At 31.5% G+C, this 25,867-nt stretch overlaps 1 protein-coding gene across 1 annotated transcript in view; it reads right to left on the reverse strand.

The window, feature by feature from the left end:
• Nucleotides 1–25,867, reverse strand: part of LOC118186483 (protein VAC14 homolog) — a 52,717-nt gene that overhangs the window by 5,694 nt on the left and 21,156 nt on the right. The window contains exons 9-14 of the mRNA XM_035356583.2: nucleotides 25,229–25,491; nucleotides 21,538–21,603; nucleotides 18,721–18,947; nucleotides 14,024–14,198; nucleotides 13,013–13,131; nucleotides 214–293 (exon numbers count right to left, since the gene is read on the reverse strand). Of these exons, the coding sequence (XP_035212474.1) occupies nucleotides 214–293; nucleotides 13,013–13,131; nucleotides 14,024–14,198; nucleotides 18,721–18,947; nucleotides 21,538–21,603; nucleotides 25,229–25,491 (930 nt within the window). The remainder of the gene's footprint in view (nucleotides 1–213; nucleotides 294–13,012; nucleotides 13,132–14,023; nucleotides 14,199–18,720; nucleotides 18,948–21,537; nucleotides 21,604–25,228; nucleotides 25,492–25,867) is intronic.

Genomic DNA, 25,867 nt, shown 5'->3' on the forward strand with positions numbered 1-25,867 from the left:
TGTTTAAGAGTATTGACTTATTTTTAAAAAATTTTTCCTGAGCATTTCAGAATTTTCTAGGTAAGTGAGAATCCTCATTTCACATTGTTAAGAACAGCAATTATTTATTGGTATTTATGTATTTCTACTTTTTGTTAATAATTATTTACTTCTCTCCTTTAATTACCATGACTCACAACATTACTGTATCTTTTACTAGGTTATAAAACTCACATGTAAATATAGGAGATTCTATGAGCTGAACAAGCTTGTCAATTTCTGTCAGAAAATCTACTGTTACTTCAATATCTGCACTGTATATAGATTAAGGAAAAAACTAACAAAGACTTAGTAGCAATTGCTTATCGGAAAAAAATATTAAAATTTAAGAACTTTTTTAAACAAATAATTTTCAAGAGATTTAATTTGCATTTTATCAGTACATTAAATACTTTATTAATGTTAATACTTCGAAGTAAAGTATTTACTATACACAGGTACAATACAATACAATACACAGGTAAAACACAGGTGTCCAACAATAACGGGATTACATTGTAGAGACATTAGGTTATTTTTAAAGCATGAGTGATGAAAAATGAACAATGCCCTCGCCGGGAATCGAACCACGGACTTCTGGAATATGCGCCCACCATGCTGACCACTACACTACGAAGGCGAGAGAAATACCTTATATACTTCCCCTTTTAAAGGGTGACTGGGGTTTTTAGGGGACCAGGATCACCAAATCCTGGGTGTGAAGAATCATCATCTACCACCCTTTTAGTTTGGGTGCCACTTAGAGACATTAAGTTATTTTTAAAGCAGGACTGATGAAAAATGAGCAATGCCCTCATCGGAAATTGAACCACAGACCTCTGGAATACGTGCTCAGAGTGCAAACCAATACACTATGAAGGTGGGAGAAATACCTTGTAACATGAGGTCTCTGATAAATACTTTAACAATGCACAGAAAAAATAATTTGACCACTTTAATGTGAGAATCGCACAACAGCAGATGTTTCTGTCAGACTATGGACCAAAACTCAATATTATTTGTGACATATGTTGCATTGTTAATGGTACACCGACAGAAATGTGTTAATTTTATTCATGATCTTCCGGATGATTCAATTAAATAAAATCAATTTCAACCCATTTCACATTATACACACTTTACAGACACTTCATGAAATTTCACCATTCATTCTCAGACTCTGTTTAAACCATCTCCAATCTTTCATATATTTCATACATATCTACTTATTTCATAAATTCAGTCATTACTAAAATAAAATATGATTTTCAATTTAGACATGCACATAGTCAGCAATTTTTATTAAAAGAATAATGCATAATGTAATTTATAAAAAAATGACTCTAGATGCTTTGAATAGTTACATTAATTACTTTCCTCTTGTCTACAGCATAAAATGCCAAACAAATAAGGACAAAAAATAATTGTAACCAACAATTTAGAATATTTTGATCTGTGGCTACATAATAAAATTGTGACCTAAAATAAAATTATAAAAGAGTGTGTGTGGTGTCTTTCTTCATGAGTCATAAATTCAAAGATCGTTTCGTTTCAGGAGTCACGGTTGGGAGAGCATTAGAATTTCAAATCAAAATTTCAAGAGTTCACAGAACATAGAAATAACATTTATTAACGATAAACTTATATTACTTATATTACTTCCGCCTATAGCGGCCATGAAACATAATCAAGCATCAAATAAAATGACATGCGTCATTCTTCATGTTCAAGCGTCAAGTGCTATATTTTTCATCGGCGCGCATCAAGAGCGCCACCTATCTACCAAAAAGACGGAACATACTCCGCCCCGATGAACATTGGTTCATTACAACATTATTATAAAGATCTTCAATTTTAGATTTAAACAAGTTTTCCAAAAGTTCAACAGTATATCATAAAATAAAAATGCATAATGACAAATTTAAATTGAATAACAACATTAAATTTAGCACAAAATTTTACAAATTAAAACACACTTACATCTCTAGAAGGAAAACAAAATAATGAAACTGCTAAATTATCATAATCCACAACTGTGGTCCATTCTATGAATGTGAAACATAATTGAATTAATAATAATAAAGACACAAATTATGAATATACAATTAATGCTTTTTTTTTTTTTTTTTTAGAGTCTTATTCACTCAATGGTAAGCGGGAAAGTTTATGTATAGGACGCTTCATTTCGCCCAATAAAGTTTTTAGTTTCACAACACGAACTTTTCCATCAGCACCAGGATATAGTTCAATTACTCGTCCAAGTCGCCACTTTAATAGAGGAAAATTTTCGTCCTTTATCAAGACTAAGTCATTGAGGGCTAAATTTGGTTTATCCCTCAACCATTTGGTACGCCCTTGTAATTGTGAAAGATAATCTCTAGACCAACGTTCCCAAAAGCTCTGGAAAATTTGCTGTGTCAATTTCCATCTTTCAGCAGGGGTTAGCTTATTATTTGTAAAATCAGGTTCAGGAATTGCTGTTAATGTAGTTCCAATTAGGAAATGTCCAGGTGTTAAAGGATTAAAATCTTCAGGGTCAGATGAGATGGAAACTATTGGCCTGGAATTCAAACACGCCTCGATTTGTGTAATTAAGGTGTGAAATTCTTCGTATGTCAGAACCTGGGTCCCAATAGTTTGCTTTAAGTGAATCTTCATTTGTTTCACTCCAGCCTCCCAAAGGCCTCCAAAATGAGGGGCAGCAGGAGGATTGAAGATCCATTGAATATTTTCACCGCTCAGGTAGTTTTGAAATGCTTCGTCAGAGGAAAGTGTAGCTATGTATCTTCTTAATTCTCGATCAGCCCCAACAAAGTTGGTTCCTCTATCGGAAAAGATTTTCTTGGGTTTTCCTCTGCGTGACACAAATCTTTTCAGAGATGCTAGGAATGCTTCAGTTGTTAGATCACTGACCACTTCTAGGTGAATGGCCTTTGTGGTGAAACATATGTAAAGACAAACGTAACATTTATATCTCGTTCTTCCTCTTCCTTTCCTAGCTTTAATTAAAAAGGGGCCTGCAAAATCTAGTCCTGTATTCGAGAATGTTCTATCCGGCAATACGCGAGAAGCAGGTAGGTCGCCCATTATCTGACTGGATGTGCTTGTTCGATTTTTAAAACATTTTATACATTTCCAAATTATTTTTCTTACAATTTCTCGGCCATTAACGATCCAATATTTCTGTTGCAGAGCAGATAATGTTAATGTGGCTCCTCCGTGAAGGTTCACTTCGTGAAAGTGTTTGACTATCAATTCAGTAACTTGGTGACTTTTGGGAAGAATGATTGGATACTTTGTGTTTTCTGAAAGATTCGAGTTACAGAGTCTACCACCGACTCTAAGGATTTCTTCTCTATAAAGAAAAGGATTTAATTTCAGGATTTTACTGCTGAGATTCAATTTCTTCCCTGCTTTCAAAAGTCTAATTTCTTCTCTAAATTCGGAATTTTGCATGATTTTAAAAATCAAATTGCTTGCCTTATCCAATTCTTGAACTGTTAAAAAACCCTTGAGTTTTAAAGATGTAGGTTTAATATTGTGGCAGAATCTTAAACACCATGCAGTTACGCGTTTCAGTTTTTTCCAGGATGAAAACCTGGATATCAATTCAAATTCAACCTCTTGGCTAATAACAGAATATACAGTAGTTTGACGCTGTTCTACCTGTACCTCTTCTACCATAGGCTCAATCAAAGGATCAAAAGATGATGAAGGTACATTTTTCTCTTTTAACCACACTGGTCCATTGAACCAAAGTTTATTTTCCACTAGATCAGAAGCTCTTAATCCACGTGAAACTATGTCAGCCGGATTGTCATTTCCCTTACAGTATTTCCATTGCGAAGGTGATACAACATCTTGTATTTCCCGTACACGATTAGCAACAAAGGGTTTCCATTTATCAGCGGTACCCCTGATCCAGTGAAGAACAATTTTAGAGTCACTAAAACAAAATACATTATCTTCTTGGATATTACAGGGTGATTATAATTAAAGTTTAAGTTTCAAAACGCTATAAAAAAAGAACCACTGATGAAAATGATGTGAAATTTGAAAGGAATGTTATTGAAAAAGGCGGAAAGCATATGGCAGAAGAAAAATTTTAGTTTCAAAAGTTAGCAACAGATGGCGCTGTAAGCGGCAGAATCACGACGAGAAACGAGAAATTCGTAAAACAATGGCTAAGGTGGAAGTTACACATCAAAACGCATTGACAAATTAGAATTGTTGAATAATTTTATTTGCATGACTGTACATATCACATCGAAAGGGACAAATCGGTTTCAAGAGTTTTGCGGCGACATACCGCATAAGAACCATTCATCAAAGAAGTTCGGAACTGTCGCGAGACTGGCGCAAAACATGTTCAATATGGTGTCCACCGTTGTGTGCAACAAGTTGAAAGTGACAAACAGCATGTTCCACAACGGATCGCAGTGTCTCCAGGGTGATGTTCAGAATGTGTTGCGAAATGCGTGCCTTTAATTCCGCTAAATTTGCAATCGGAGCACGGAACACAACATCCTTCAGATACTCCCACAGCCAGAAATCACACAGAGTAAGATCAGGCGATCGGGATGGCCAGGATGTAGGCAAATGACGGCTGATAATTCGAGCATTTCCGAAATGGCGCCTCAGCAGCTGTTTCACGGGATGTGCAATGTGCGGAGGAGCGCCATCTTGCATAAAAATGATTTCATCCACACATCCATGCTGTTGCAGACCTGGAATCACGTGGTTGCACAAAAGAGACGCATACCTCTGACCAGTGACAGTTGCGGGAACAGGACCGGAAGCACCCGTTTGCTCGAAAAAATATGGTTGTAGGATGAATGATGCCGTAAAGCCACACCATACCATGACCCTTTCAGGATGAAGTGGTACGGGGTGCGTTGCCAGTGGATTTTCTGTTGCCTATATTCGACAATTCTGGGTATTCATGTATCCTGTCAGATGGAAATGGGCTTCATCTGTCCACAAAATTTTCCACGGCCATTCATTATCCACTTCCATGCGAGCCAGGAATTCTAACGCAAAAGTCTCCCTAGCTGTCAGGTCAGACGGAAGCAACTCCTGCACATGGCCAATTTTGTACGGATAGCATTGCAGAATGTTTCGCACAATTTTCAGCACTGTGCTCATAGGCCTGTCCAATGTTCGGACAATTCCTCGTGCACTGCACGGTTGCACACCACCGGCCGACCCCTCCTGTAATGCTGTGGCCACTTCTTCAACTACCGTCGAATGCACTCGTTTTCTCCCTCTACCAGATTGCACATCAAACGAACTTGTCGTTTCGAATTTTTGCATCATTTTCTTTAGACCTACGACACTCATTGGACCAACGCCTTCTTTTATACCCTTCAGTGTCCTGAATTTTTGCAGAGCTACTCTTGACAATCATCATTCTTGTAATACAGCTTTACCAGCAGAGCGCGGTCCTGCAGTGAAACACCCATGGCGAACGTCTGAGACGCGAAATGAGGAACAGCCTGGTACCTGGTGGCTTTATAACACTGAAATTTAACTAACATTTTAATTTAAGTCTTCTTTCGCTTGCAGCGCCATCTGTTGCTAACTTTTGAAACTAAATTTTTTCTTCTGCCATACGCTTTCCGCCTTCTTCAATAACATTCCTTTCAAATTTGACGTCATTTTCATGAGTGGTTCTTTTTTTATAGCGGTTTGAAACTTAAACTTTAATTATAATCACCCTGTAAATAATTTCCTTAAATATTTAACTATTTTTGCGGCAATAATGGCTCCCATAAGTTCTAAACGAGGCAAGGTTAATTTTTTAAGTGGGGATACACGGCTCTTTGAAAGAACAAAAGACGTACAGCAAGAATCAGGATCACGAAAATATGCAACAGCTCCATATCCCTTGAGGCTGGCGTCACAAAAGACAAAAAGCTCTATTTTATTGAAATTTACACATTCATCATTTAATATGTATTTTCTAGGAATACACAAGTTGAGAATAACTTCAATTTCAAAGTACCAAGTTTTAAATTTTTCACTCAAATAACTGGGCAAAATTGTGTCCCAATCAATACCCAATTCCCATAACTCTTGTAATAAGAATTTTATTCTGATAACAAAGGGTGCAATGAATTCAACTGGGTCATAAATTTTTGCCACAATCTGTAATACCTTTCGCTTTGTAACGTGTTTCCAGTCAACTGGTTGTAAAAGTTCTTGTACATCTAATTTCAATGTGTCCTTATCCAAATCCCAAATTATTCCCAGCACCTTTAACGTTTTCTTATCCAAATTATCTTCCTTATTAATTAAACCAATATCTTGTCAATGATTTTTTAAGGATACGGAATTTGATTCAAATTTTCTTAAGTTCATACCAGCGTCTTGAAGAATTTTAACTGCATCAGTTGATAATGAGAAAACTTCTTCAACGGAGTCTGCTCCATGGATAAGGTCATCAACATATAAGGAGTTATTTAACATGTCAACAGCTTTGCTATATTTCTTTTCATAACCCTTAATATGATGTTTGATAGTGGCGGACAAAATAAACGGACTTGTTGTCATTCCAAACGGCACTCGGCACATTCGGAAAACCTTAAAGCCTAAACTATTGTCACTATCATCGTAAGAATGGTCAAACCACAAGAACCTTAAAAAATTTCTATCTTCACTATCAATTTGAATTTGGTGAAAAGCCTTCTCTATGTCTGCACAAAATGCAACTTTATGTACGCGAAATTTTAAAATTATATCCAACAAGTTAGGATTTAAATTAGGGCCTAATATCAAACATTCATTTAACGATTTAGCTCCTTCAGACTTAGAAGAGGCATCATAAACTATTCTTATTCTTGTTGTTACTTTTTCTTCACGTATAACGGGCCTATGAGGCATATAATAACAATTAGGTTCATTTTCAACAAACTTACATTGTTCAACAATCCCCCTTTCAACTTGTTCTCTAATTATATTATCATATTCATTATATAGGAAATCATTTCCCTTTAATTTATGCTTTAGTCCTAGAAATCGTTGTTTAGCAATGAAAAAATTATCAGCGAGTTGTGATTTATTGTCCTTCCAAAAGAGTTTTGTTTCATACCTGCCGTTATTAAATTTCAAACTGTCGCTAAAATGCTTAATAGTATCCAAATCAGTTTCCGAAAATGTTTTGTTTTCATTTTCAATTCCTATCGAATCCAATTTCCAAAATGACTGCAAATCAAATGTGTTTCCTTCAACGGCAGATAAAAACAACGCATTAATTCGAGTATTATTATTTTTTACTTTACCCATCACTGTGTATCCAAATATAGTCGGTACTATAAACAAACCATCATTTATCATTGAATTACTTCCTGTTTGTATATACCAGAAATGCTCCGCGCCAAGCAGAATATTTATGTTCTCATTAACGGGACTTGTATCCGAAAGTTCCAAACCTTTTTTAGTTATAAATTCTTTAATGTTTTGACATGTTGATGGCGCCTGGAATTCTATTGATGATATTAATTCTATCCCTATAGCTTCTACAACAAGGCAGCGATCATCGTTTTTATTTTTTATTTTTAGACTATATACATCAAATTCTTGCGAGTTACCGCGCTGATTTCCAAACGAATAAATTGTTAGAAATTCTTTTCTAATGACTTGCAATTCTAAATCGCGCGCTAACTTGTGGGTGATGAAGTTTCGTTCACTACCTGAATTAATAATCTTACGATTCTCGATTTATTTTTGCTTTGAGCAATAACAGAACATGTCTGTAAAAGCACACTATTTTCAGGTTTTAGAGTGTTACAGTGGGAAGTAGATACTAAAGTTTTATTTTGCGTATCTGCAGATTTAACATCTTCCATTTCTTTCAATTTCAAACGGCAGAAAAGTTTATTATGATTTTTCTCGTTACAATTTTCGCATGGTTGTATTTTTGATTGACAAAACGACCGCAAATGTGATCTCAGAAAGCATCTATAACAGCGACCTTCATGTTTCAATTTCTTTCGTTTTTGTTCGTCGGAAAATTTCAAACATCCGGCAGATGTACGTTCGTTTGATTTGCAGAATATGCAAAACATTTTTACCGATGTGTTAAAAGCAGAAGCTTGTGATTTGACCTTATAATTTTTTAACCCTTGTTTAGGATTAACCCCTGTGTATTTATTACCTTTTGAGCTATTAATCAAAATACTTGCTTCTCGGCATTCAGTTTCTATTTTAATGAACTCTATTAATTCACTTACTTCTATATTTTGGTTAGATGTTCTTTTTCTATGGAATTCAAGAGCTAAATCTTCAGGTAACAATTTAAGAATTATTGGGTTCAATAACTGTCCGTATGAACCGCTAGTAACATCTAAACTACTTAAATTTCTAACGCAGATTTGTAACTGATCATAGAGCTTTCTTAACTCAAAAACATTTGAAGAACTTTTAACTGGTTCTAACTGTAACAACATCTGCATGAATTTTGATATAATAACATCTTTACGACCAAACCTCTCTTCTAAACGTTTAATGCATAGATCATAATTTTCTTCAGATAAAGCATAACCAGAAACACAATTATATGCTGAACCAGATAATAAACTTTTCAAATATGTAAACTTACCTATTTTAGATAAACTTGGATTAGAATGAATAGCATTATCATACGAATTAAAGAATTCGAGCCATTTACTGGGATCACCAGCAAATTTTTCAATATTTAATTTAGGTAACTTTACTGAAGCACCACTTGTAACAACATTATTACCATTCAGAGTACTACTAATACCATTACTAGTTGTAATTATACTTCTTTCAACAACTTCATTCCTGTTAATTTTCTTTACTTTACTAATAATCTTAGCTTTAAACGTTATAATTTTTTCATCATACTCTTCACATACAAGTAGTTCGTTATCATATTCTTTTTCATCAATTATGAGAGCATCGATCTTTGAGTCAAGAGTTTTAAGTTTCTCATGGTATTCAATTAACAATTCATATGATGAATTTAGATCTTCTACATGTTCTTTACTTAATGCTTCCGATAATAATTTCTCAAGTTTATTTAGAAGTGTAGTAACTTTACTACGTACAATAGCACGTTTCTTTTTCTCTTTTGCTAAATCATCCATTATGTTTCGTTTTCAAAGATCGATACCAGGAACAAATGAATCAAAAGTCTTACCTTTCAAAAGGTAATTCCCCTTGTCCCGGGTTTTGGCACCAGCAAAATGTGTGGTGTCTTTCTTCATGAGTCATAAATTCAAAGATCGTTTCGTTTCAGGAGTCACGGTTGGGAGAGCATTAGAATTTCAAATCAAAATTTCAAGAGTTCACAGAACATAGAAATAACATTTATTAACGATAAACTTATATTACTTATATTATTTCCGCCTACAGCGGCCATGAAACATAATCAAGCATCAAATAAAATGACATGCGTCATTCTTCATGTTCAAGCGTCAAGTGCTATATTTTTCATCGGCGTGCATCAAGAGCGCCACCTATCTACCAAAAAGACGGAACAGAGTGCATTCAGTTTGCAAAGATTCAGTACAGAATGAAAATATAAAATAATCCATTAAAGAAAACCTCAATAATGATACATCAACTTTAATTAGTATCTTTAGATTTGAAAGAAATAAAATATTAATGAATTAAAAAATTAAGAAGCTTTTTAAAACTTCATAAGCTTAAATTATAAAAAAAAGGGAGTTGGTGGACATGAATGATAAAAAAAAAAAAAAAAAAAAAAAAAAAAAAAAAATGTTAGTAGCATAGAATTGAAAGTCTCCTGTCACTTAACCCTTTGACGAGCAGTGGTCGCGCATTGAAACCACCAATTTTCGAATTTTTTTCTCCTCTTCCTTCCGAAATTTTTGAGTGAAAATCAATTCATTACTGATCTTTTATCTTTAAATAACACAAAATGACTACAGAATCATACACGTTTTAGGTCTTAGTACTTCAAATCGGAGGCCTTTTAAAATTCATTTTCAATGAGACAAAATAACTTCCTTTTAGTAATATAAACAACTTTAAATTTCAAAAGTTATTCACCACACATTATGATTTTTATCATAAACAATAAAAAATAGCAAAAATTAAACTGCATATATATATATATATATATATATATATATATATATATATATATAAACCTCTATATGTATGGCATTTGCTTTGTGGTTTCAGGGCGCGACCACTGCCCCACTAGAGCATTGTGGCGCCTTGAAACCACTGCTCTTCACAATGGCGTTTGCTTGCTTCTCAAATAGGAATGTTTATTTTTACCCGGATATAGATAAGGGGTTTTGAAATCATAGAGTTATTTTATTACTAAATAATACATGCACCTGCCCAGTAAAAAGGTCTTTCTTTTCCAGAGACTTTTCTCTGACCTCAGCACACTTGCTCCCCATGCCAGTATTGTGATTTTATAAATTATTTCCTGTGGTTTAAATTTAATGTAAATATACTTTGCTGTAATTAAAAATAGAAATCGTGTAAAGTTTTATTTAAATTAAAAATATTTTCTGAATATTTTGAGATGAAATACGAGTAAAATAAGTATGAATGGGAAACGAATGATCCATACCAAAGCCAAAAAGACCAAGCCCCCCCCCCATTAACATAAAAAAAACCACAAATTCCATGTGCCAGATGAAAAGAAACTAAATAACGCTGGACATATACCAGTGAAATTTAGATCCAATCAGTGTCCATTTTATAGCACAAGGAAAAAACATCACAGAAGACACATGTGCGAAACGTACATTGTGGGTCTATGCATGTACCAAAGAGACAAAAGATGCTTTCAACAGTGTCACAAAAATATTTGTTCTTTGAAAATAATAATAATAATAATAATAAACTGAGTCTTTTTTATCCTTATTTTACTGAGTTTTTTAATCCATGTAGCCAAACGCTTATTATGTAGGTACTTATACTTTCACTGCGATAGAAAAATTACATAAATGTTTATTTTTTAATTTTTTCTGACGATTTAGTTTGTAAAATAATGTAAGAAATATATATATTATGTAATTCTTACATGCATTTTTTTTTAATTCATAAATTTCGTCATTTATTGGAAACGCATACGGAAAAAGGCAAGTTTTTTTTTTTCCTACTACCTAGGTAAGTTTCAAAGTCCTAGACGCGTGGTGGTTTTACAGTGCGACCACCATTCACAAAACAATGGGCAAGAGTAGATTTTTTTAATTCATATATTATTTGTCTCTAGGATCATAATATTCAATTTCTAGAGTTTTTAGTTAAAAAAATTATAAAAATAATATCGAGCGCGTCAAAGGGTTAACTCTCCCAAAAACATTTTTACTGATACCTTTATATAATTACATGTACATGCACCTTGAAATGTGTTCAGAATAATAAACATCTTTATTAAAAAAAAAAAAAAAAAAAAAAAAAAAGCATGGTATTCAGCAACATTCTGGAATTATGATAAGGAAAACATCTCGTTTTTTATGGCATAACAACCAAATTCAGACATTACTCATTCTCAAAATTATGCTGCAATTAACCTTATTCAGATTCAACCTAGTAGGTTATTATCATTAGGAAGTAAATCATAAGCATAATTTTGTAGCTCCCTTAAGTGACATACATATACAAAATAAGGAAAGGCTATGCAGATCCATTAAGTACAAGAATAAAGGGCAAGACACAGCAAAGCATCACCTTTTGAGTTATCTTGGGGAATTCATTTGGAGAAAATGTCATGTAGGAAAGCAAAAAGATTGTTTTCTTATTGTTATAGAAATAAAATGATACATTTGGCTACCTTTTTTTTATTATAGAAATGTTACAGCTCGAAAGTTCATGAACTGTGTTCATGTGATTGTGAACATAGCTTTTTACAAATAACAGCAATTGTCTCATTTTTTCCTTTTATTATTATTAATATTTTTTTCAAAGTTAAAACATATTGATGCATACACAGAGAACAGTGCCAAGGTGCTCTGTTTCTGTAATCCTGAGAATTCTGCTACTTTCTATTTATTTAAGTTGAAGCAGACTGCTGTGTACAGGCAGACTGGGTAAAAAAAAAAAAAAAAAAAAAAAAAAAAAAAAAAAAAAAAAAAATTATTATGGAAATTTGTGATATTATTAAATTAGTTAATGTTTAGTTATTTTATATAATTTTGAGTGTTTCATTATGGATGTTATTTTATGCAATTTTCAGTATTTCATGGATTTTTTTAAAATTTTTAATTTAGTCAAATTATTGTTTTATGTAATTTTTAGCATTTCATTACAGATATTTCTTGCATTTTCAATTCTGCTAATTTTATGCTGCTTTGTGAAATTTTAATTGTGCCTACATTGTTAATTTTTTTTATGTATTAGGGTGTAGAAAAACTAGTTGCCAACGACTGGAGACCTTGCGGGTGGGTTAGGCACTATATTGATAGCACCCTTTTTTCTTATTGTTTAATGTTATCATTATAGCTGTGGACCAACATGATCACATTAAATGGTGCTTACTGTAGTTCATTAATGAGGGAAAATAAATTTTTAAATTGTACTTCAGCTTAGATTTTAAGTATAAAAATAGGGGGAAAAAACTGGCTGCAAACAAGTTAAGATTATGTTTACTCATGTTTTATGTATAAATACCTAAATTACAAAAACATCACAGAGAAAAGAAATTTTCTTTCTTTCTTTTTGTTGATATTGTTAAAAGGTAATAGAATGGTTATACATGGTCTATAACATAATATCATGGAAGCTTCTGCATTTTGACATTGCAATGGGCCTGCTATTATTCACTAGTTTTACCTATGAATTGGTAATGCTGAGAAATTCTTCTAGAAACATTTAAACAACCTACATGGGAAACAAACAGATGAAAATAGTTCAATAAGTGGTTATTTTGGCAATAGTTTAACTAAGTCTACGAATGAATAACTTCCTAATTGAAGCTTAAAGGTAATTAAGCTATATATATTCTAAAAATGAATAATGAAAATTAATGCTAAGAAAAGGATACAAAAGATGCAACAGATCACATGCATGTTTGTAAGTCTGAGCCAAGAGACAAAGAGAAACTGTGGCAACAGGACTATGGCACCAACATCGATACAGACACGCAAATAAAGACCAGCTGCTCTAAAATGAAAAGCGATAAATATTAAAGCATATAAATAATCATAATAATTGTTATTAAAATCTCTGAAGCAACAGTTAACCTTTTTTATGCCAGCCATCTCATAGTTACACGTTACTTGAACCAGGAAACTGAACTTTGAGTTTGAACCAATGAATTTGAGTATTTTTCACATTTTTAGAATGCTCAACATTGCATAACATAAAACTTAAATCAGTTTTTTTCAATATTATTGTGCTCATGGGTTAACAGAAATCCCCAGCAAGGATAAAGGAAGAGTTAGTTTTAAACCTTAGTTGGAAAAATTTTGCAAATAAAAAAAAGGAGGGGAAATAAGTCTGCAATTTTTTAATCTTTTTTTAAGTTTAACTATAACTGATGGATTATTTTTCACATTTAAATAATTTTAATGCTTGCTCATTATCTAAATTTAATGAGTACAAATTCTCATATTTAAATTGATAAAGACAACAAGTAGCACGATTTAGCACCAATTATGGATGACTACTTCTTAGAATTCTGCAATAACAATTAGCAGCTGCTGATGAAATTTCTGTCAGCAGTTGATGGGATGTATCTGAATAAAGATTTCATTTGCTTTCTTTTTAGGATGGGAAATTTTTAGTTGTTACTATCTAATACATGAACTTACTAGAAAAGATTGGTGTGTATATATTTAAAAAAAAAAAAAAAAAAAAATCTGACTTTTTAGGAAAGTTTCTATTTTACATGACTTTTTTTTTTTTTTTTTTTTTTATTTGCTTAAATTTTCAGGTGAATGGGATCCTTGTAATAACAGTTGTAAAATAATAAATTGAGAGTTTCAAGACCAAAAATTCAGATTTTTACCTGGGGGGAGGAAAGAAAGAAAGATATATATAAACAAGTTTATACCTCTGTTTTAAGATCTTTAAGTTGATTCCTGAGTTCAAAAAGTTCAGTTGAAGTAAGTAAGATACTATTCAAGGTATGCACCATCTGACAGGAAAATCGGGCATCATTGTAAATGACTAGAATTTCTGATAAAGTGAGATAAATGTCTTCTGCATTTAATAAAATGCAAAGCTGCCTGAAAATAAATAACAAATTAAACTTATTACAAAACACAAATACAATTAATCTTCTCACTCTTAGTGTATCATGTACAATCTTGTAGAAAACATTATATATTTTTTCCCTTTGTTATGGTATGTACAATTTATTGCAGCTTTCACATTTGCATTTTATTCCAGCACAAATATTTTTAAACTAAAATAAATGTGCTACACATAATTTAATAATTTAACAAACAAAAATGGCAACATAATTTTAATTACTTGTATTTAAATTAGATTATAAGCATTTTTTCCTTTATTTTTACAGTTAACAATATTTTATTACATCACTAATATAATTTTTTTATTGCAATCACTTGATTATACATCACTGGCGAAATTAGAGTATGCAAAAAGACGAAACAGTAATTAACCTCATTACAATAACTACATCAAAATTAGGAAATGAAACAACAAATGACTATATTAAGCATTAATAATAATAATAAATTAGTCTCTGGATGTCAACTGCAAAAACCCTCTAGCCTGCCAATATCGACTGTATAGGTTTTCTTCCTTCAACAAAGAACATCAATAGCAAATGATCTCTGTCGATCTCAAAATTCTGGTTGCACAAAATACACAAAGGATTGTCATATATGCCAATGTGGTGCAGATGTTTAACAAGAAAACCATGCCAAATCTCCAAAGAATATGCCGCAACTGTAATGGATCTGGGACAGTCTTGGATATTTCACTAATATTATAAATGTAATTAATTTCATTCATTCATTTCAATTTGCTTTTCTTCATTTAAGTTTCACACATTTGTTTAATTTTTAGATTACTTACTTTTACTTTAATTTACTGAATTTCTCTAATAACTCAAGTGGATAACAAGAAAGGTTTGAATAACAAATTATGAGAACAAATTGAGATATTGCTAAAAAATACTGATATGGAACAAAAATATATTGATAAAAAAACTAAAATTTTAACCTGAATTAGTATTATCTCTACCCCCCCAAAAAAATAGATAGTAAAAAGTGAAAATTTGTCACTGAGATATTTAGATAAGTGTGGGCATAAAAATAGATTTACTGAAGAAGATAGAAACTCACAAGAATGAGTCTAAGATACTGTAGATTATTATACACACAATTAAAATGGATGTGGGAAGATCATGGCTCTCATCAAGCACAAGTAGTACAATGACGCCTTTTGAAAGCTGGACAAAAACTTAATTATTTTTCAGTAACATCTCTTAAGAAACCTAAACTGACATTTTCTCCAAAAAAGAAATGATTTTTGGAATCAAACGTATGCCATATGGATTTCTCATGATTACAGAAAGGTATTTATTCCAAATTTAATTATTATTGATATTCAAATTAATTTTATTCATTTTTTAATCTTTTAGAACTTATAACTAAATTGCTTCCTAAATGAGAAACATTTCTTTCACTATTCTTGTTATCTTTTGCTTATAGATTGTTTTTCCGATGAGAACTGTAATTCAGATACTTAATGATAGGGTTCAACACATTCATGAGAAGCAATAAGAAGCAAACACAGAAGGCTGCATTTTAAATCCATCTTCACGGATTTGGAACTGCATATCTGTTTATGGTACCACACACATCAAAATAATTAAGGCGAATGTAAATTAACAAAAATACGAGGCCAAAATGTTTGGTTTCCTGAAAGTAGGTGCAATTTCTCCCCTTCCCATACATCTAGGATCATGAACATTAAGGGCTTCAAAGCGCTAGCTTGACTTGGAAATATTATTATTCTAAAGAAATAAAACTTTAATTAAGAATATTAATAATGTATTTTTAGCACTTGAAATCTTTTAAATTACATGTGTGAAAATTTTTCCAGATACAAAATAGAATAAAATGATAAATTAAGACACCAATAAATCAGAAAACAATAGCATTGAATAATATTTAAGGAAAAGAAAATCAACTTGGAATTATTCTAATTTACTTGTTATTCATGCATTCAATGTAAATTGAATATGATATAAAAACTGCAAATTTTGAAATTAAATATCTTGGTCAATTTTCATAACATAAGAGTCAAATTTTATGTTTTATTTTTCATAGAGAGTATAAAATTTTTCAATATATTTAAATTTAAAAATGCAAAAACACGGATCTTTGCATCATTTAAACACTTTTGTAACAGGAGGTACATGGCTATGGCCAATGGTTGTGAAAATAAAGACTAGGTAAGGACTTTGTGAACATGGTGTACACTTTAAAACAGGTTTTTTTTTCAGAAATTCATGATTTTTACAAGACAATATGCTTAAGTTTCCCTCAACAGGCCCACAGTATCTATTATGATACAAAAATGAATTGTCATTGATGCCTCTCCCTATCACATTTGTTTTACAGAATGTTTTACTTGAAATTTGAATTGAATAAATGATGTTAGAATGCCTTGAAACTTAAATGAATGGTTTATGTCTTGAATGTTAATCTTGTTGTTAGGAGTATTATTTACTATTGTACTTTATGAATGTAAAGATGCAATGTCGATCAATGCAAGGTTTATAATATTTCACATTGTGAAAGGACTACTAATCTTTTAAGCATGGTCATACATTCATGAACAGAAATCATTTTAATGTATTATCACTATTAGTGATATTACACTTTATTTTTTATTGTTATTTTAATTCTAAAAAATTCACTTTTGTTTACAATTATAAATTTAAATGTATGTAAAAATAAAAATCAACGCAGATTTTATATGAATAACTGGGAGTTGTCTTTTGTAACAGTTTTAGTCTGAAAGTGAATAATGGCATTGACACAATTTGGTGATTTGTGACTAACTGTTGTAAACATCCACAGAAATGAAACTGACTATGATAAAAGACAAATCGGTTATTCATTCATTATTTATATGACACTAGTTATTTACTATACACATACATAGAAGGAAATCAATATAAATTTGTGTTTATTATAGTATTTAATACAATTTTATTAGCAATTTGTTTAAAATAACATTTATAGAAAAGCTGAAAAATTGTATTTATTATTAAACAAATTGTAAAATTATATTTATTGTTTCATTCAATAGAACTCTGGCAAAAATGTTTAACCCACCAAAAAAAAAAAAAAAAAAAAAAAAACTACAGCTTCTTTTTCCACTGATAGAAGACTGAATATAGTAAGCATAAAATGAGTAGTGCACAATGAAGAACTGCTATATTACCACAATTCTGTAATGAAAAACTAGTTAGATCATCAAACATTTTTTTTCTTTTACAGAATAGGCAGATGGGTAACTGTTTATTTCTTGCACATGCACAGCAAAAAAGGGAACAATGCATACTCAAACTTATTAAAGTTTTGATATTACTCATAACAAAATCAAGCAGAACTTTTAATGTATCAAATTGAATGATTCCTCTTAAGAAATTAAGTTAACTAAAGTTAACTTTTCATGATACAATTTTCTTTAATTCAATACATCAAACTTTTTGAAAGGATGCTGAGATCATTTTCTTTAAAACTAAGTAACAATACTGTGCTTTCTTGCGGCCAATCGCATGACACTGCGACAGTGAATAAGCAAAATTAGTATTTCTGAACTAATGAAACTTATTTGGTAATGCAGTAGTCCTCCCCCTCCCCCACTCATTAAAAAAAAGTAATCATTGGGGCACAATTTGGAACCAGTTCTATTTTCACCCATGAGACAGTCAAATTGGACATTTATTTAGATATTTATTTGAATACAGCAAAGCAGTAAATGCTTTAAGCCTAAGGAAAAGGATGCCTTCATGAGCCAAACATGAAACTACCCCATTTCAAACCCAAGGTAACCAACCTACAAAAGTAACCCACCAACCAACAAGTACTCAGCAGTCTTTAATTGCTTAGCCACTGGTACAGCCAAGTTTACTTGGAAGCTTCTTTGCAAATCATTATCTAAAGAAATAATTTGTAAATTATTAGCCATTTTTGGCAAAATCATGACATAACTTGGGGGGGGGGACTGAAGAGAGTTAATTTGCTGATCAAATAGGAAAGATGCTTTATTATTATTCAACACTTGTTAGAGAAAGGTCATAATACAGTGTCTTGCCAATTTTTTGTCAAACATCCTCGGACTGGAAGCATAGCAACAGGTTTTATTATTATTCCCTTGGCGTGCTATAATCATCTTTGGTTTTGCGCCATAATCTCTCACTCACTCTCACTATTATTCCCTTGCATCGAGGATGGATGTATAAAAGAAAAGCAGAATTCTTACCTCAGTGACTTGGAGGATTACAGGTAGTTCCTTTAGAAAGCACCAGAAACAAAGCTGTTAGAATTACTTAGCAATCTATATGAAAGTTTAGGCAGTATTTTCACCCCACACATTTGATAAAAGGTTTAGTAGTTAAAGATTTAAAAGCAAAAAGAAAACAGAAGAGCATATACTACCCCACAAAACATTTCTTTCTTTTCTTCTTTATGTCAGTAAATTAAACAAAATATTTCAGAAAGACACAAACACACACACACGAAAAAAGGAACAATTTAATACCTGATAATGAAAGAACACTTGCTTTCAAACAGCTGACTATTTGTCTTAAACAAATACAAAAGTGACAGCATGAAACTCGTGAAGTAACTATTCAAGTTGGATGGAGGTTTCAATTTGATCTCTTTTAACAAGCATGATGAAGCAACATTCTCAAAATTAGAATGATGTTTTTGTCCAGCAGGTGACTTTGATATTTCAGCTAAGACCTCTATGTCTAAAAGTACAACCTTAAAGAATAAATGCCTTTAAAAACACATCCTCAAAATTAATTCTACTACAATTTATACATTGAATGCAAAACAAAACAAAGAAAATATATATGAAAGCTAAGATTTTTGATAAAAAAGCCAGAAGTCTAAAGTAAGTAGTTTTTAATAGTAAAAGAGTACATTTGCAAGAATTTTACACTTATTAATTTGGTTACTTATTACAATAAATAATTACTGTTGACTTCGCTTTCTATTCATGCAAATAAGTTCTTACAATACAAAAATTTTAAAACTTTTCTTTCAGTTTCCAGAAAGACTTTTTCTGTTTATTCTTGTTGGTTGTCAATTAATTTTAACAGGAGTAAATTGAAAACAAAAAAAGATGATTTTTACACGAATCTAAAAAGCTTTTCATTCAAGAGAAAACAAACGCAGTAATATTTAGTAGTTAATTTTAAACTGCAAAGAATTAAAAAATTAGGCAGAATAGTGCATGATGTGGAGATACTGCAGTTTGAGATGAGAACAAAATAAACTATCACAGTATTACAGGTTTTTATATACATTTAATAATTCAGATTTCCCTCACAATAAACTAGAGGATCAACATATTACAATTAAAGTTATATTTGTTTAAGCTTATATCGTTTAATTACATAATTTACTTTATAAGACTTGGATAACAGATATCACACATTATTTAATGAGGCGAGCATTTTGATACTTTAAGCAACTAAAAATACCTATATTTGACCAAATTATTTGTAAATTATGAAAAAACTTTCTTTAATTTTAAAAAGTGAAATTCTAAATTTAAAAGGACAAAATTCAGATCACTAAGTTTGATTATTCAGTAGACCACGTAAATACCCAATGCTTTAGATGAGTAGTACAAAGTGCCATAAAATTAAATTATTTGGTACTTTTCTGTTAAAGCCAAATCATACATTTTGGGCAACATACAGGTGCATTTTGATTTGTTTCTTTCCCTATCCCTTTGCCTCCATACTCGACAAAACAGCATGATCGGATATAACAACACGGATGCATTCTCTAATTTCATGATAAAATAATCGAAAAATTTCCATGGGAGAGGAACACAGCCTATGTCCCTTTTTTTCTCTCACGAAGAAAACCTCAGCAATTTTCATAAACTATTAGGATGAAAAACTAACATGTACCTCTCCTTATGTAGTTATTTCAATTAACCATTGTGTTGTGATTCATTTGATGCAAACTTTGGTTCACAACACTCAATAGATATTAACTCCTGACACCATACGGATGGTAGTAAAGAAAAAATGTACGATCCAGGAAATCACATTTATGTTTGGACATCTTTTTTCCTTCCTAGCATGAGTGAAACTTGCATAACCATTTCAGCTTTGATGTATTTTAACATCATGAAATAGTTAATTGAACACAATCTTCCTTTGTAACGGAAATCACTTTCTTGAAGGTGAGCGTGTGTGATTATGGCAAAGCCTTGAGGGCTATCACGCTTTCTTGAAAGAACAACAAATCTTAATTCATTAAATCCACCACAGTAAAAAAAAAGGGGGGCGGGGAGAGAAAGCTTAGACAACTGGATAAAAAATGTGGTTATGTCACCACACCTAGGACATTTGTCGTATGGTTGGTGTGCATAACTGCTTTCACTATTACCCGCTGTCTAGTTTCAATCTCTTCTTTGCTTTTTAAGGTGATATACTGGTCATCAGTTACCACTGTTTTCCTTGGTTGACCACCAGCAACCTTTCTTACAGCTGTACCTGTTATTTGGAAGGCTTTCCAAGCTCAAGAAACAATACTTTTATCAATTTCAAACTGCAAAATAGACAAAGACAGATGTCAAACTATGCCCCTTTTCAAGCTTAAAAATAATTCTACCACATTCAAAGGAATGCACATTACTGTATTTACACTGAAGAGAAAAACACCAATGTAAAAATTAAAACTAAACAAAAAGGAAATTTTAGATAAGCATAGACTACCTTAGGTTCTATAGCAATTATTCTCAATCAAGACGGAATTTCATAATTTCAGAGGGGGTATGGTCAGTGTTTTAGCTATTTTAGTGTTTATTTTTAGTTTATGAATATACAAAAATATTTTTATTCACAGTTTGGTATTTATCAATATTTTCTTTACTTTTTACGGTTTAATTTAGAAAACATAATAAAAAATAATCTAAATCTCAATAAATATATATATATATTTTTCGGGTTTTGGAAAGGAGGGGTGCAGTGATCTTTTAGTGATGGTAAAAAGAGTGCATAGGACAAAACAGGTTGAATACTACTGTTCCATATTGATCTAAACTTTATTTTTTATTTAATTTTAAGAACACTAATATAGCTTCATACTTAAAATAAACCATTAGAGCAAAAATAGGGGAACTTTATAAAAATGGATAAAAAGCTGTTACACAATAAGTATAAAAAAGTAATAATTAATTTTTATAACAGAATCTGAACAAATGCAGATGATGACACATTTTGATATCAATAATTAGACAAAAACCTTTTTTGAGATCTAAATAAGTATCAATTAAAAAGCAAAAATTTGCTTTTTTGGACAAAAATGGATTAATAAAATATACTGATACCTCATCTGAAGGATCAGATAATGTTTGCAAGAGAACAGGAAATATGTCATCCACATATATGAATATCTGTTAAAAATCAATACATATATATATATATTTCAGAAGGAATACTAAGAATAATTTTTATTTATATAAATCAATATACAGTAAATCCTTGCCAAATGCAAGAGCTATATTATTAACACATTGAGCGCATGGCAAAATCACATTCTGCAAAGTTAACTTTCTGTCGAAAAAAAAAAAAGGGTTAGGTATAGTTCGGGTTAAGAAAATATGTATAATTTAAACACACCTAAATATTATTTTAATTAAAAGGGGAAAATGAAACAAATGTTAACTGAAAAGATTTCAATTACTACTTAATAAATAGGCACATGATATAATTATTTTTTAAAAAATATTTGATGGTTTTTGCTCAGGACAAAGTTTGATGCAACTCATTAAACGTTTTGTGGTAAGGAGTGCAAAGTTTTTCAATACCTTTAAAATAGTATCTTTTTCTTCATTTGAGTCGATCTCCATTACAAATTCAGACAGTTTCTGTGCCTTTTCTAATAATTGGTTTAATTTCTTGTATGTTAAAAGCTCACTCACTATTTCCTTCACTCTCGCTGCTTTCAATGCTGGCTGCTATTATAAGATCATGCAGTTATTCACCTGGCATTTCAAAACTGTCATTCTCAACTAATTTTTTGATTTTTCCTTCCTTCATATCTCAAAATTCTATGCAGCCTATTACTTTTGCGATCTATACAATTTCCTTGGCCGCAATTTCAATCAATGGAAATCCTTTAAAACTGTTGACAACTTCTGGCCAGTGCTGATGACAGATGAATGCATTTGTTCCTATACCAGTTTAATTATTTTTATGCAGTGTTTCATGTTGAGTTGCTTCCAAAATGCCATTAGTGTATCATGTTTTTATTTGTCTAATGCTTTATTTGTAGAGATTTAAACATGCCTGATACAAGAGGGTTTAAATGTTTTTATCATTTCTTGATCCATTGGTTGGATAAAGGAAGAGGTATTGGGTTGACGGAATAAACTTCTACATTTGGTTGCAATGTTATGAGGGTTTCAGCTTGCGCTGAAGCATTATCAAGAATTAGTGGAACTTTAATGCTTCTTTGTTTTAAGCAAAGATGGACTTCTTTAATGAATAATTTTCAAACCAATCATTAACCCCTTAACTGCCACAGGCATATAAATACACCTTGCTCTGCCGATGCATTAACTGCCCTGGGCATACATATACGCCCTTTCAAAATACTATCATTTGCTTTGCGCTGCTAATATTATTTGAATAATTATTCGCAAAACTTTGGAATGCAACACCACAATGACCTTGACAAAGTATACAAAGGAGGATACTATTTCAGAGAAGTGTGGGGAGAAATTGGAGAAAGGGATGTGTCTAAAGCGGTGAAAGTAATGACTGCACGGTATTGTTTGAGTACAAGGTATTTTTTTCCTTGTGTGTCCTCCGTTTTCTTTTATTTTTTGTAGTGGGTTCCAGGAATAAAGAAAGATATAAGAGATGTTTCAAACCCATTTATCTTTTTTGAATTATTTTTTGATGAACTACTCGTGCTTCATTTTGTTACTGAAACTCAACACCTTGCAAACGAAAACTAAAGAACAAAATCATGGCATTCAACCAGTTCAGAAGAAATATATGTTTTTTTAGGCATATTGATTTCACAAGGTATAACACTGAAACCTGATACGGTAAAATTCCAGAAATCCGCAAAGCTTGGGACCAGAGGTTGTGCGGATTTTAGGACAGAAAAGATAAAGCATAATATTCAGATTAAAAGAGCAAAATGAATAATGCGTATTAGATACATTTAAATTAAATTATTATATACATTATTGCAATAATTTATTGTATGCATTAAATTATTATTACATATATTATATGTACACAGCATCGAGGTTTGCCGATTTCGCCTCATGCAAAGATTTCTGGTGTTAGAATCACTGTTGCTGTAAAATTTCAACAGCTTTTCTTTATTTTCCCGTATATCATACACAATCGTTTCGCAATTCCATACTATTCTGCTATAAATCGAGGAGTAGCACCTGCTTCAATCTTTTACAGAATTTGCACTTTTTGCAATACCGTCAATGCAACGTGTTTACAATTTTCAACGTTGCAAGCAGTAAAATCACGAGTGCGTTTCTTACCTGTCATTGCATTAAAAAGGGCTGAAATTAAAAATATTCTTAATTTATCCACAAAATATCCAGATAAAAAAAAGGCAGCCTTAAACAATCTCGTGAAATGAAATAACAAAGCTCAGAAAATACAACAACGTGAATCCTGAACTTGAACAAAGAGTTAAGTGAATCATTTGCTTTTTTACCTTGATGCAGATTAGAGGAAAAAAAAAGCTTATTTATTTTATCTTATTTTTTTAACATTTTTATATCAATAATCGTTTTGACTCATTATTATTCAGTAAGTATTTTTTTCTTCGATATTTTGTACTCAATGTTGCGGTTTCTGGAACCTATAAACTGAATGTTTATATTCTGAGAGGCAACGCGGATTTTCGGTATTTGACTGTATTACACTTTACTGGTCTAAAAATGAGTTGATCGAAACTCCATTTTAGGGATATTTTTTATTATAAAAACATCATTTTTATTATACTTACATCTTTTTATTATACTTTTACTCAAAACATTAAATTTTGTACATTCATTTTTTTCTTTTATTCTTTATTTGGTGAAAGTAAAACTTGCATTTATTTTCCCCCTAACACATCACATAACTACGCCCGCCTGTGTGAAATATCGTGGCACTGGGAAATGAATCGTGTACATTTTCCGTGGCAGTTAAGGGGTTAAAGACGACTATTGAAAGGCTGCCAACACTCTGCAGTGAACTGTTTATAACTGAAATTTCATGGTGGGCAAATTGAATGGAGATAGTTAAGAAAACACGTATACACAAAATCGTGTTCTACAAGGGTATACCTTATTACAAATATATATATATATTTCTATTATATTACGTATTTTAAAGATATTACATTTAAAACACTTTATAATTATTGAAATTTGATCACTGGAAATGAAGAAAATTCATTCTACTGAGACAAGAAAAATAATGTGTAATAACATTCACATACATAAGGCAACACATATGTACAAGTTTTGACAAAGTTCGAGGATTTCTGGCGTTATTTGATTAACATTCCTAACAAAAGTATATTTTCAAAATTGTAATTATTTCTTCCTAGCTAGTATGATGTATAAATATTTGTATATTCTGCCTTTTATGTCTTTACTTGAACTTCAAGACCAGGTTTAACAATTCTGCTTTAGAAGCAATGAAGTACATTTTAAAATGAAAACTATTTCTTTCTCCCGTAGATATCTCACTGTCTGGCAACATCTTACACAATATAACACACATAAATTTCTCATAAGAAATTTTAAAACATATTTTAAATTGAATGAAAAATGTGGAAAACTTATGCAATAAAAAGCAATTTTTCATAGTAGTTACACCAATTTTATAAAAAGAAATTTTGATTTCAATTTACTTACAATAATTGACTTGATATGGTCAATTATTGCATTTTATCAAGGTTTTTTCTGGGATTAAAAATGAAGTTTTGCTTGACCAAGAAGCATAATTAAAGCTTTGTGCACAATTTCATAAAATTTTTTAAGCAATAACCTTATCTGGAATTTGCAAGAGCAAATGATGTATCCACCTTAAGACTGCAATACGAGTTTGAATTGAATCGTATTTTATCTGTTTTGTTAAAACAATAACCAGAGACTTCAAATCAAGCTGATTGTCCAACTGATCCATTAAAGGTGCTTCAACTTTATCAGATGACGAAGAATCATCAGTAGCCTCACATGTCAGCTGTTGCTTTTCTTGTACAACTAGTTTCATTAGATCATTGTTAACTGTTTTAGCTGTTTCAACAATATCTTCGAATAGTTAAAGAGCAATTTAGAAAAACTTTCTAAAAATATACACACACGGTATGGTATGTACAATGTCTATATACCTGATATGGGCATATCTAATAAGCAGTGCACTACAATTTCTTGAATGACTTTAGCTACTATCTTTTAAAATATACGCCAGAATGACAGCAATGAATCTGTATCTGGTCATATTTTTTTAATGGTTTTATTACAAACATGAAGTAACTTGAAATGTTCAAGAATTGGCTCATTTCACGGTTCTGAACTGCTGGAATCGCATACAGTGTTTGGCCTCAGTGCTATATGGCACCAGCTCAGTTTGTATATGTCCATTTGATGCCATCTAAATGAAGTATTTCCAAACTTTGCATTGATA

The sequence above is a fragment of the Stegodyphus dumicola genome, chromosome 4 (genome assembly GCF_044657685.1).
Source record: "Stegodyphus dumicola isolate Sdum_Otavi_A_Nest chromosome 4, ASM4465768v1".
In the NCBI taxonomy this organism is placed as follows: Eukaryota; Metazoa; Arthropoda; class Arachnida; order Araneae; family Eresidae; genus Stegodyphus; species Stegodyphus dumicola.